The following is a 14,064-nucleotide window of genomic DNA, read 5'->3' as shown; positions in this document are numbered from 1 at the left end:
AGGGACCTGCAGCTCAGCCAGATCTCCATGCTTCAGGGCTTTTCTATGACTATTCCAAATTGTCTAATAGCTGGGCTCAATAATATTTCTGTCTGGTTCCCAGCCATGCCTTAGGTGATTTGAGGTACTTCTCCCCATCAGTTCCACTGGCCTTTTTGATGTTTTTGCTGCTGCTTTGCCGCTATCATCTGCAAGGTGTGAGCTTGGCTGGGAAAGCCAGAGGCAACTAGCTCCCATTTTTACTCCACTGACCAACAGAGTGACTGGAGTGCCCGACTAGTTCTGCTCAACCATGTAGTTTTCTCTCTTATCACCAATACCTCAAGTAGAAGGAGATCTAAGCAAGTTGCAGAGGCTGGCTTAATCTCCCCCTCTCTGAAGAGCACAGACCAGCAGCTAAGTTTCACAGAAAAAGGCTTAAATGCCTCTTCCTCTTCTGCCTTTCCCTGGATGATGGATGGAGCCCAATGGGCCCAACCAAACCTAGGGCCTATGCAAGCAGCGGCTGTTGCACCAAAAAGTCACATCTCTAACATGGTCTTCTGGGATTCCTGGCTGATATCTAGGAGAGGCATGCATCGTTAGGATCCCGCAAAAGAGGGGGGCAGAGTTTTGGATGATTCCAGTTTTCAATCCCTAAGTAGAACTGGAAAGGACAATGTAGTAAGTCAAGTTTCTGTGGTTTCATCTGTGCTAATAAACCAAATAGAGCAAGACTGCAGGCACAAATTGTGTTCTGCAACCACTTATCTTGAAGAATTGCCAGCAGTGTCCCAGCTGGCCTGTTCTAAATATCAGACTTCCAAATAATACCCAGGCACAGGTCAGTGGTTAGGACAACCCAAGGCCAGCCTGGTTTGTGGGGAGAATGCAATTCAGACATAACACACATATTCCACTGTCTTCAGGGCCAGAAAACCGGCCTTGACCCCCTTTATTTGCTGGTATGAATGTAGTCTCTGACAAAAGGGAGAATCTGGAATACTTTGTGTGGTTCTAGACCCTAATATCACTGCTCCTGTAAGTTACGATTATAGACACAGGTTTCTGAAAGGAAAATAAATGGTCAAGCTCAGTGCTGAGCATCTTCCATAAAATATAACCTGGCAGATCAATGAAAAAACCCAGGTACACTAGAATGTATCTGTGGCCAGAAACATGTGTGCATATATATGTTCCCACACAAAAATACACAAACATCAATTCTTGCTTTTCACTGCAAGAAGCCAGCTGTAGAAATTAAAGGTAGAGGGAGGAATCAATAAAATACATGGTGAAAAAATGGGGAAACATTCCTCTCCTGCTTCTTTCACCACCTACACAATTCCCAAACAGCTCCTTTCCCCTACCTGACCCAAAAGTACAGACTAAACAAAAAACCCTGAAGAAACGGCAATTTCCAGTTGGGCTTATTAAGCATTATGAACTTGTGTTTAGGAGATGTGCAGCTACCCAAGGCAGGTTGCAGGTCTAGGTGTATGTATCCCTTTGTAGCCATTGTAATGAATCTGTGGAGCTTGAAGGGAAAAAAAAAAAATCAGGTAAGATACAAAACGTCTTCATCCCTTCAAGGCCAGTGGGATTCACACACATACTTGGGATCTTTCCTGTCTCAGAGTCATTGATTTCATGGTATACCCAGATTAAAAGTAATTCCTTCATCATGGATAAAATAATGGGTTAAGAGTATACACTCTCTCAGGAGCACCTGCTTTCTACTGGATGCTGAAGCTGTGAAAGTAAGTGCACTGGTAACTGAAGTGCAGCCAACTGCAGCATATTCTGCTCATCAGGGTCACTTTTTTTTGGTCATTTTATGGTGTAATTTAGGTGCTTAAATTTTTGCTGTAGAGCAAAAGAAAACTATGTTTTCTGCCAATTATTTAATAGTACCCCCCACCCTCCCCAAATTCTTTTTCTATAAAAAACATATGGATAACATGCATGCCTTCACTCAACCAGAAAGTGTTTGTTGTCTTAAAAATGTTCAGCTCATCATAAGCAGCTGTTGGCTATGTGTAGCAGCTGGAGACATTACTGTGGGACACTTCATGTGTTAACTCCTTTCCTTTCTGTTTTTTTTTTTTTTTTCTTTTTCTGTTTCCATTATCCTCGCTATACCTTTCTTCCTCTCCATCTAGTTCTGCTCATTCTCCCATGCTCCTTTCCCTGCCACTGTTTTTTCCTTCCTGTGCCAGTTGTGGGGCTCCATTATTCTTCTTTTCTTTTTTTCTCTCCTTTTTTGGTTTATTTTAACATACCCTCTCTGATGCTCTTTTTGCTTTCTTGTTTTATCGGGCCATTTTCTTTTTCTTTCCATAGTCCAAATTTTCCACCTTAGCCTTATTCTCCCCTTTTCATACCCACTGCTTACTGGTTATCTTGCCCTTTTCTCCTAGTTTAAGCCAGACTACTTTTCCAAGTTGCACTGTGTAGCATTCATTAGCTTTACAGAGAAACTCCTGCAGACCACAAATGCTGTATGTCACTCAAAAGTTCTTAATAAGTTTCTTACCCTGTCCTACTGTCATACGTTGTTTGTTGGACCTGACCTTGCAACTGTTATAGTCAAAGAATATTGAATTTAGTGAATGCAGGAGGCTTTGTACTTGGAAATAAACTCTCGTTGTTGTATGATAATCGGTACAAGGATTAATGCCAGCCTTTATAAAACAAAATACAAAAGCATGCAACTAATTAGATTAAGCTGGTCTAGTCCTACTGTTTAAAAAAAGCATTTTGCTGCTATCGCTTTGTCCACTGATTTTTTTTTTTTAAATAAAAAAAGCTTCTAGAAATAAGTGTAGGAAGCATACTTAAAATAAAACATACCCAGAAAAATGTCCTTCATCTTCTAGAATTACAGGAGGCAGGAAATCCCTGGTTCTTGCTGTGGAAAATGTGTGCCAACTTCATGTAGCATCAGGCTGAGAGACGGAAGGCTTAAATACCTTCAGGTAAATTTTAACCACTCTTTCTTTTATTTATGAGTAAATGCAGCACAGACTTCTGGTGAACCCAAGGAAAGTGCATTGTTTTTCCCCCTCCTTTTTGGTTAGGCAGCATGGTATTACTAGTGCCTTTTCTTTTATATCTCAGAACGGTTTCTAGAGAAAGGTGATTTTTGGTTGTTGTTTGTAAATGGAAAAAAGGAGACTTCATATCACAGTGCAGATTTCTAGAGGGACGTTCTAGATGCACCTGGAAACATGAATATTATCAATGAACTTTGACTGGAATATGAGCTCCAACAACTACTTAGAGGAAATGAAATCCTCGTTTTAAATGGGAAATGGATAATTTAAGTTGAAACTGTGAATTTTGAAAAATTTCTCCAGCATGATAGGTTCTTAATCAGGAGTGGATATTTTTCTGGTTTAAAACGCATCAGCTTGTCACAAGAAATGGCATATAACATTTTCTTTTGTTCCATTCATGAGCTAAGTTTTAGGCGGAGGGAGTATGGGAAGAGCAACGAAAACTGTTGAAGGGTCTAGAGAACAAGTCTTATGAGGAGCAGCTGAGGGAACTGGGGTTGTTTATTTTGGAGGAAAGGAGGCTGAGGGGAGACCTTGTTGTTCTCTACAGCTACCTGAAAGGAGGTTGTAGTGAGGTGGGTGTTGGTCTATTTTCCCAAGTAACAAGTGATAGGGCAAGAGGAAATGGCCTCAATTTGTGCCAGGGGAGGTTTAGATTGGACATTAGGAAGAATTACTTCAGTGAAAGGGTTGTCAAGCACTGGAACAGGCTGCCCGGGGAAGAGATTGAGTCACCGTCCCTGGAGGTATTTAGGAGATGTGTAGTTGTGGTGCTTAGGGACATGGTTCAGAGGTGGACTTGGCAGTGTTAGGCTTACAGTTGGACTCAGTGATGTTTTCCAACCTAAATGATTCAATGATTCTATGTGGGGGTGTGGTTTTATGTATTTTTTTAAAAAAAGCTCCCAACTCAGCCAGAAGTTAAATATACACGTATATGTCTCTTTAAAAGAAAATTCATAGGCCAAACTCCCAAGTTTCTCACTTAGACAAGTTTCTCTCTTAAATCAATGGAAATTTCTTCCCTGTTAAGAGCTGAAAAAGGTCAGGTTTTGGCAGTCTTGACTGAACTGTAATCGATATGGCTATGGAAGTAAATAGAGGGTAATGACTTTGTTTATAAATGATTCTGTTTACTAAAGATTCCCATGTTTTATAAACTTTAACACCATGGTACATTAATTAAAATATCAGTAATGGAATAGTAGGGTTGTATAGTATCCTGAAAACTTACATGTTGTTTCTGTGTAAAGATAACAGCCCTTAAATCTTTACAGCCAAACGAATCACTTCAGGATGGCTGTGATAGTCACTCCTGTAAAGTAAGTGAGAAAGGGGAATTCATCTGGGAAAGGAGAATCACTGGCTGTCCTCCGTTTGATTCCAGAAGATGTTTGGCTGAAGGAGTAAGTAATGACATGGGTCCTGTTTCCAGGTTTCCTAGTAGACTCTGTCATGGTTATGGTTTTGAATATAGGTACCTTATATGTATTAGGGTGCGAAAACCCAACCCTCTCCCAGCACTTTGGCTAAACTGAATTTGAACTTTCTTTGAAATTTGGAAAAATGTAAGTTTTCTGTATTTTAAAATATATACTGGTTTTACATGGGATTATACTGCAGAGGAGATGCTGAGCTTGCAGTAATTCTGTTCCATGTGAAGTAGCAAACATGAGAAAATAGTTGTTCTAACAATGTTTTTGCTTTGGTATCCAGAGCATAACTGTGTGGGTAGTTATGCTAACTGAGAAAATAGTCAGATCAGCCCCTTTTTTTCTATGAATATGCATATGAAATTCAAGACGTTTTTTCTCTACTATCATATGAGGTTAGGGAAAGGAATTTTTGCAATGCTGTAGGAAGCGCTCAAACTTCCACTTTTGCAGTTGTTTGGCATAATGGCGTAATAATAAAAACCCCACTCAACATGTCCACCCATCTTTCCTGTGATTTGCGGTTAGCCATACACTAAGGACCAGAGTGCAGGCTGGAGTGTACTACATGGGGTCCTGCTTTTGCTCAGCTAGCATCACACATGTGGTTATATTCATCTGTCCCCGTTTTCTCGGGCATGACAGGAAGCAGGAAAAGGTTAACAAAGCTTATGCCCAAACCTCTCTCTACATACACGTCAAGCAAATGGAGGATTTGATGTGTATAATGGAGGAAGAATAAAGCTTCTACAGTTCATTTCTCACTTTGTGAAATCACTGTAGCCCACACAGTTGTGTTATATAAAGATTTAGAAAAATGCTGGATAGTGTTACAGGCTTGGGGTTATTAGCGTATTCTAAAGGTCCTCATTGAAAATAAATGAAGAATAGTTTATTTTTTAACCAGAACTTCCCAAACTGCATTTATTCTCCTCCCATTCAAAAAAAAATGAACTATTTCAGCTATAAAATTGGTGGTTTTCATCTAGCTACAGATGGGAAGTTTAGGTTTTTTTAATTAAAAAAGCCTCTAAACTTTTGCATTTAAGTTCAGATGTTTAGTGCAACAATGGCCTCACCCTGCAGTGTAAATATTTCTCCATTTTTCCTTTCACTATGAGTTTTCAGTAATTTTACACTATACATATATTTCTGAAAATTATTTTCTACATAGTAGTATTGAAGCAAAAAAAATAAAAACTTTGGCCGTTAAAACTTATTTGACAGATGTGACATTTTATGATGATTTGCTTGTACATTTTCAGCTGTTGTGGAATAGGCATGCTTTCATCTATATTGCTAAAAAAATCAAGAGGGACTGTTTAATTTGCTTTCTTAAACAGACATGAGACTTGAATGCTATTGGTTCTATCACTCTGGCTCCCAGAATTTGTTTTGTATTCAATGTCTTTACTTTAGAAAGCTCCTAATATAAGGTGAAAGCAATATTTTCAGGTTTTGTACTTGCTGATATAGTCAGTTATTTCCAATCAGCTATCAACAAATACAATCACAAGTTCAAAACCTTAAAATGGAGAGATGACTACTAATGTAGATTTATATTTTTATACAATATAGAACTACAATTTTCTTGCCTAATACCCTGCTTTAAACATCACTTTGTATTCTTCCAGCAGGACAAGTGTTTATTACTTCTGCCAAAATAGAATTTTTCTTTTTTTATTGTTTTAGGGCAGAATTGCAAAAATTGGCAATACCTGCTGTGACACATGTAAGTAAATAAGCCAGAAGTCTTGTATGGAAATTGCAGAGGGTGTAAGCTACTGAGTAAGGTGCTACATTTTGCATAAGATGCAGTTTAATGAAACAGAGCTAAGCAATGCGGTTACAATAAAACATTGAACAAGTCTGCCCTCTGACTGGGGTAATGCTGTCATGTTTTGTCCACTAGAACATGTGTTTTGACAGTATTCACAAGTGCTTAGAAAGAAATAAATACTCTCCACATTTTATGCAGATGTTAATTATGAATGTTTTATTTTACTGTTCATCTAAAGATAACAGGAACGATATTGCACACACAGGTTGACAAGTCAGATAACCTGATACTGCATATGTGAGGCAACCACTTAATGAATAATCAATCAACTTAAAATGAATTTAGCAAAAAAAGCACCCCTGGTGGCAGTAATGTAATTTTGATTATTTTTTAATAACATAATAACCAAAAAATGGTAGGGGAAATGCTTGTCAAAGGTGCATTCCTAATGGACAGCCTGACTGCATCTTAAATTCAGCAGTTTAGGAGTCAGTCCTGCAACTCTTAATTTCATGCATCATTGTGTAGATAATCCAAATGTCAGTCAGGCTGTGAGCATAGGAAGGGTTTGCTTACACGAGGAAGGATTGCAGGGTTGGGTTCTTATTTCTAAAATGAATCTCTGATGCTTTTGTGAATAGACAACCTCTCAGTTTTCTCCTTCGTGGGTAAAAAATTAATAATGCTGTAGCTCATTTAAAATAAAGAAAAAAAGTAATGAAAGATTCTCTTTTAAGGTGAGAATATCAACATCTTGCCTTTATCTCTTTTTTTTTTTTTTTTTTCCCCTCTATGCATTTGCTAATAAATAAAAGATGGCCAGCATAGCAGCCCATCATCACACTGACACAGTAACTGCTGTAATAATACCCCTGATGAAGGATGTTAACTCCTAGAGGAGTTTGCAACCATTGCCTGTCTCTATAATCACTGAGTTCTGGCTTGAGAAATAGAGTCAGAAAGCTATTGAGATAGACTGTCATCAAATGGCTCAAACAGGTAATTTAGTTAAGAGAGCGTTAGTCTAACAGGCTTCAAGTAAGGAATACTGAAAATTATTTATTAACAAAAATGGATTTTAAGATTCAAAAGACAGGGTGGTGGGCAGGCTTTACTAGTTGAGAATGCCTATCACTGCAATTGAGGAGAGGAGAAATGAGCACGGCTCAATACGTGTATTTATTTAGCAGTTATAGTGATTTAAAAGCGCTACGTCCTTGCAGTAGCAAAGGAAAACTGATCTAAGTGAAACATTACAGGCCTAAAACCGCCCATATTGTATGGGCCTTCAAATCATTATTCCCATTGATGTTTGCTTGGACATAGCTCAAAACTGAAAAATCCTGTTACAATGCAGTCCTATTCCTGGTTGCCTTTCTGTTCAGGGCCCTTCATACGGGAAAAGCCAACATACTGCATCCAGCCAACTAACCGTGGGTTATCAGTTGAAGGACCGTGATTAACACACAGCTTTAAATCAAACAGATACTTCTAGATGCCAAACTCTCTCTCTTCTCTGTATTTATATCTTTCCACCAGGGCACTCAGTACCAACATGCAGTCTGTTACATACTCTACAGGGAACACTAAGGCTTGGTAAACCTACTATAAAACCAGAGTAATTCAATTATTCTTGGAAGTCAGATAAGAGAATAATCAGTTTCTTGTGGATACAAAGACTTAGATAGAGGTTACATTGCCTTCCCACGTCTTGAGAGAGTTTATCTTTCAGACACCTCAGTACCATAAAAAATTGGGCAAATAACTTGTTCTCTCAAGTTCAAAGCAAAAGAGTGTGATGCCTTTGGTTCACTACAGTCCTATATGGCTTTGAGCAAAGGTTGTTTAAGGAGCCAGCTTCCCTTTCTATGTTATGCCTTGGCAATTGGAGTTCATTAGTGTGTCTGAGGTCATTGTACCAGGTTTTAAGTACATAGGAGCGTATAAGTGAGCAGGCTTATTTTCTCATTAGATTTTTGTGGTACTAGCAAAGGACTTGATTATTTGCAAAGGATATTCCTTATTTTTCCCACTTAACAAAGAAGTTGCATCTCTGCTTCTTACCTCTTTTCCCTGTTGATCTCAATTGCATATGTCTTGTTAAGTTACAAGCACTTGCCTTTGCAAAGGAGTCACAATCTACAAAAAATGTAAATGAAAGTAGTAAACTAACTCAAGCACAAGTCGGTAAGTCAGAATTGAAAAGGTGATGAAGCTGTGCTGCATCTGATTGATTATAATTATTTTGTTTGGGCTTTTCGGTTGTGCAGACACAATTGTGTGTTCCTTGCAGATGGACAAGTTTTATCAAATGAAGTGATGAAACTATTGAAAGATAACTGGCAGTTCCAGCCCTGGAGCCAGAAAAGCTTTTCAAGCTTCCTTTTCTTCCTTTTTTTTTTTTTTTTTTTTTTTTTTTTAAATGACATGTAAAGCCTTAGCAAGGCACCAAGCTGATTTGGTACTAACATTCCCATGGAAAAGGTATTGAAAGCTATGTTTGCTGATAGGAAGATGGATACATTTCTCTTTAATTTATGTATCTACTAAGTTGTGCTGTTGGCCTGCTGAATTCCTTCAGCTCTCTGAAACGCTGTTGTCTAGTACAGGCAAAATAGTCCAGTATTCTGGTAAATACAGAAGCTCCACTGGTTAGCTAGAAATTTTAATGAAAGTAGGAGCCTGTCTTTACACAGAGGCATAGCACTATATTAACACTACAAAGAACTGCTACTTGTAGTGCATAAAATACCCACTTAAAAAATCATTAGCTCCTTCACAAGTCTTTAGATGTGGACCTAAACAGACAGGACTGTTCAGAACAAAATATTCTGGATTAGTCTGTTTTTGAGCATGTCAGTGGTGAGATTCCCTTCAAAAGTGGAGAAGAGTCACCATCAACTACCACAGTTAACAGATCATAGCAAACCAACTGCACTTCACAAAGAGGGTTCAGCAGATTCCCTGAGCTTGCACCCTCCGTACATAAGAAATCCAGACCTACTGCCTTTTGTGTGGATTTCTCATTAGACAGAAAAAAACAGGGATAATTTACCTAACATTAAGAGCAGGAAGTATTGGAAAACAAGTATCAGAGTATTTCATGACTTACTGAAGACAGTGGAAAAGTTCCCATTGACCTGAAGTTAGATTTTCATGGAATTGGTTTTCTAACTTTTTTTTTCATAGTTTTTCTTTTTGTCACATTAGTTTTCTCCAAAATCCACCACACATGCAAGGACTGTTAGCGGTTGTCAAATCTAGCCAATAGAGGCGAGGCTTCTCCAGGTCCAGGCAACAGTGAGGCCTAGCACATATCCCAGTAGGCACACACACATTCTTTAGTACACAGAGAAACACTCAGTACTCTGGCAAACACAAATAGCACACACATTCTCATCCTGGTCTCCCCTCTGGCTGATCAGGATGAAGGTCTTTAGTGGTCTTACGTACTCTGTCCAGTAACTGGTCCTGCATCCCTGCTAACCTAGACTCATGGGCCCTCTGACCCATAGTCTAATTCCAGTTCCTGGCACTTATCCCTCCATACACACACATCAACACACAACAAAGAGTCCATCACTCAGGACAAGTAGTTAGAAGTGAAGTTTAATAAGAAGACAGGACAGACTGCAGTGATCAAACCTAGGACAAGGTCAGACGAAAGTATGGACTGGCATCTGTTTAACATGCAACCAGCCTCCTTTATCCCTTTATCCATCCATTTGCCCATGCTTGTTCCTCACCAAACCACCTTAATCCCTCTCTTCCCCCACCTTTGGGTCCTCCTGTAAAAATCCCATGATAAATAAATCTTGTAGAATCCCAAAATGTTCTTCCCTAGCATCGAATAAGGAGTCCCACACAGTCATACAGAATCACAGAATGTTAGGGGTTGGAAGGGACCTCGAAATATCATCTAGTCCTGAAGGCAGTGACCCACCCACCTGTAAGGTGATCTGGAGAGTTGCTCCCCCTGACTCATCTTGAAGGGCATTATCCCAAGACAATAGGACCTCTATCCTGTGACAGCCCCATTGATAGCCTGGTCAGGGTGCTCAGTTTCTCTGATTTCTGATTAGGTTGTTGAAGTTCCGAAGTGTGTCATCTTTTTCTTGTGCACCGGCTCACCCAATGTACCATTGAACTATCTTTAAAAGGAGAGTTTCCTAACACAGAAGCCAACAAGTAAAAGACAAATGTTAGGTGGCAAGGTGACTTTAATACAAAGCAGTCAATTGAAAAGAAACAGGGAAACCCTGCTCTCCGGTGGAATTTTAAGGCTGTAGTGTGATATAGTCACACAGCTCTACATTACTTACTCTAAGGAGACACACCTAAATCTTTTGCTAGGGTTCTTACCAGTAAAGACATCTCACTAATGGCAATTTCAGTAATAAGGGCCCAGGTGTTAAAAAAGTAATTTTCAGCACTATCAAACACTTTTTCTTTCTTTCTTTTTTTTTTTTTTTTTTTTTTTTTTAACTTGGTAGGTGTGGAAGTGGAATGTCGACCAGTAAGCACCAGACTTCAGTATAGGAATACCAACGGATGTGTGGCTGAAAAGGAAGTGCCTATTTCTCATTGTGAGGTAAATAACAAAAGCAACCCCCTGCCCCAGGACTTGCCCTTGTCCCCTTTCTCTCTTCTGCAAGGGAAACCTTGGCCTCCACTATGGCTTCTCTTCAGTTTCTGTCTTTCTCTTCAGCATCAGTTTCTGTCCTTCTCATTGATGCACTCAAACAGTGTAAACCTCATTGACACTTGTTTCCTAAAGTAATTTGGTGATGCTGAATTTTCCCTATTCAATCTAGCATGAAAAAAGGCACATATGTTAGACACAAAGACTTTGTTTGTACCACTCTCCTTAGCTTCCATCAGAAGTTAATGACTCTAAAGTGGTTTTGTTAGGACTTTCTACATAAAAGAATGTTCATCTTAGTGTTAGTGAAGCTGATTTTCAGATCTGAGTTTACAGTTAAGCACAAATATGCCTCTTCAGGCTCTGAAATTGATTTATGAGAGTGTAAGTGGGTATTTAGATGCATGGTACTTTAAAGGACATTTAAACTTGAGCACTAAGATTTGACTTCTGTGCTCTGTAAGCTCTATGACTCTTCCATTAGTGTGCATACTAAGATGTTATGTTTTGCATGTCTTGTGCATTTCTTCCATAATCAGATTAGAAGTTTTATTTCCTGCCCGTCACTGCTTACACCTTATAGAGCAAGTTTCATCTGAAACAGGAATATGTTCCCATCTCTCTGAGACTGGGAACTAAAGACGACATTCTTTTCCCAGACTGGCTTGTAGCAGGACAACTGCTTAATCTGAGATTGCCATGTTTCATACAAGGATTGTATACAACCCTTATACACAATCCAAACCATGGCATACAAAGATGGCAGTCAAGAAGATGGCTTGCACCCAGCCCCTTGTGTGTTCCCTTTAATTAAGGCAGTAGGCAAAATGAGTCTTCATCTTTCCTATGGCTACTGGGAAAAGAATGGGAATGGGGAGGAGTAGTATTAAGAGCATACACAGAATCACAGAATCATTAGGTTGGAATAGACCTCTGAGATCATCAAGTCCAACCACCATGCCCACTAAACCATATCTACAAGCACTACATCAACATATTTTTTGAATGCCTCCAGGAATGGTGACTCCACCACTTCCCTGGGCAGCCTATTCCAGTGTTTGACAACCCTTTGGGTAAAGAAATTTTTCCTAATGTCCAATCTAAACCTCCCCTGGCACAACCTGGGGCCGTTTCCTCTTGTCCTGTGACTTGTTGCCTGGGAGAAGAGACCGACACCCACCTCACTGCAACCTCCTTTCAGGTAGTTGTAGAGAGTGATAAGGTCTCCCCTCAGCCTTCTCTTCTCTAGACCATACAACCCCAGTTTACTCAGCAGCTCCTTGTAAGGCCTGTTCTCCAGGCCCTTCACCAGCTTCATAGCCCTGCTCTGGATGTGCTCCAGCACCTCATGCCCAGGCTTTTCAGATAGCTACCTGGCAAAGGGCCTTCATTTGCTACAAAATCTTAATAAGGGTGGAAGCTTTAAGAACAGCAACAAAACCCCTTACCTTTCATTTAGAAAAAAAAAAGAATTCTTCACCTCTAGTCCTGTCCACAAAGTCAATGGTAATAATGTCTTTAGCCATGGTGTCATACATATGGAATTTTCCCCTGCAAAAGTACAGATTTTATTTTGTGAATCTGGCCATATATTAAGTAAACTAAATACTTCTGCTACAGCTGGTATTGAGTACAGTTTTTCTAAAGTCCTCCCTGATAATTCTATGCAGGTTTTTTTTTTTTTTTATTAATCTCAGAAATAAGAGTGCAGAGCCACAAAAAGAAATGGACTCTGACAGAGTTTGATGTGGGGCCATTTGTTTTTGCATTGTGAAAGCATATAGCTACAGGCATTGACAGCTTGGTCTAAATTAGTAAAGTGAAGAGAGAAGTAGAACAAGGAAAAGTAGCAACCAGCAGGACAACAACAGATGTGTGGCTTGCAACATTTGGGCTAAAGTACTTTCTGAATGCATGATCTCATACAGCTGAGATGATAACCATATGTGCTTAGAAGCCAATGCAATAGCCCTCAGCATCGATGATGATATTTTAAATTGAGGGCTTTTTTTTTTGTGTGACCAGTTGCTTCACCTCTCCTTTGCTATGATTATGCTCATGAGACATTACTCTTTGACCAGCACCCCATATTCTGGAATCGATGTCTGTTTCTGAGTTCATGGTTTACAGCAGAGCACTGAACTCCGGGTGAAGTCATCCATGAAAGTTTTGAAGGGAAGAACCTGGATTCTAATTGTACTGAGGTCTGGCACTGTACAATCTTGATATCTCTTTTTTCCACTTAGGGCAAGTGCAGAAGCAATACCAGATACTCTGTTCAGACAGGGAAATGGGAAGACCTGTGCAGCTGCTGTACAGCCACCCGAACAACCATCGTCACAATTCCTCTCTGGTGTGCCAACGGGACGATGGTGCAGCATTATATCCCTTCTGCCTCTCAGTGTGAATGCTCTTCTCGGAAGTGTACAGACTGAATATTTCCAAAAACTCAGTTGTTTAATCTCAAGTTTTATGATGAAGGAACTTTACAGTGCCAGCCTCATTTTCTCTCTGTAGAGTTTTATCCAGTAGAATGCTGACTAACTAATTGTATCAACATAACAAACAATAAAACTTACTAGCACAACAGAGCATTTTCTGATTATTCTTGAGGTGGTTTATAGAAAAGGTATTGCGGATTGTAGTGTTCCCCTTCATCTTCACCATGGAGAGTAATCCACATTATTAAAAAAATAAAAAAAAAAGCAAACCCACAACCCAGTAACAGAAACAGTTACTTCAACTTAAAGAACATATCCCAAAGCATTTAGCATTGTGTTCAGAGACATTATACTTGCATTCCCCACTCCAGACCTTAGTGGCACACTATGGACTTTGAGGCTTTTGGTCTTTTTTCGCGCTCCATTCAGGGAGTACAGTAATTCTGAAGCATAATACTTCATAGTAAGAGGGTGATGTTCTTGGTACGCAAACAGTGCTAGTTATGGCTCAGGCAACCAAATACCTTTCTGCATTGCATATACATATTCCTCCTGAAGCTGAATGCAAAGAAATTGTGTGCTGAGGACAGGCTGCGTAACTTCTGCAAGTCCTCAGTGCTTGTGAATGGAGTTGAAGGACAGCTCTTACCTATATACTTCAGCATTTCCACAGACCAACTTGAAGAGAAAGGTCATCAGTTATGTCCCTTGTTTCTAGATAACATAACTT

General features: G+C 39.5%; 1 protein-coding gene across 1 annotated transcript in view; it reads left to right on the top strand.

The window, feature by feature from the left end:
* The window catches only part of VWF (von Willebrand factor), a 141,841-nt gene extending 128,513 nt beyond the window's left edge, over positions 1-13,328 (top strand). Inside the window, exons 48-52 of the mRNA XM_086465735.1 lie at positions 2,859-2,957; positions 4,316-4,444; positions 6,164-6,203; positions 10,745-10,842; positions 13,140-13,328. Coding sequence (XP_086321861.1) covers positions 2,859-2,957; positions 4,316-4,444; positions 6,164-6,203; positions 10,745-10,842; positions 13,140-13,328 — 555 coding nt within the window. The remainder of the gene's footprint in view (positions 1-2,858; positions 2,958-4,315; positions 4,445-6,163; positions 6,204-10,744; positions 10,843-13,139) is intronic.
* The last annotated feature ends 736 nt before the right edge of the window (positions 13,329-14,064 follow it).

This window comes from Leptosomus discolor, chromosome 1 (genome assembly GCF_034619465.1).
Source record: "Leptosomus discolor isolate bLepDis1 chromosome 1, bLepDis1.hap2, whole genome shotgun sequence".
In the NCBI taxonomy this organism is placed as follows: domain Eukaryota; kingdom Metazoa; phylum Chordata; class Aves; order Leptosomiformes; family Leptosomidae; genus Leptosomus; species Leptosomus discolor.
The sequence above is the reverse complement of the archived record's forward strand: the minus strand, read 5'-3'. Positions and strand labels throughout refer to the sequence as shown.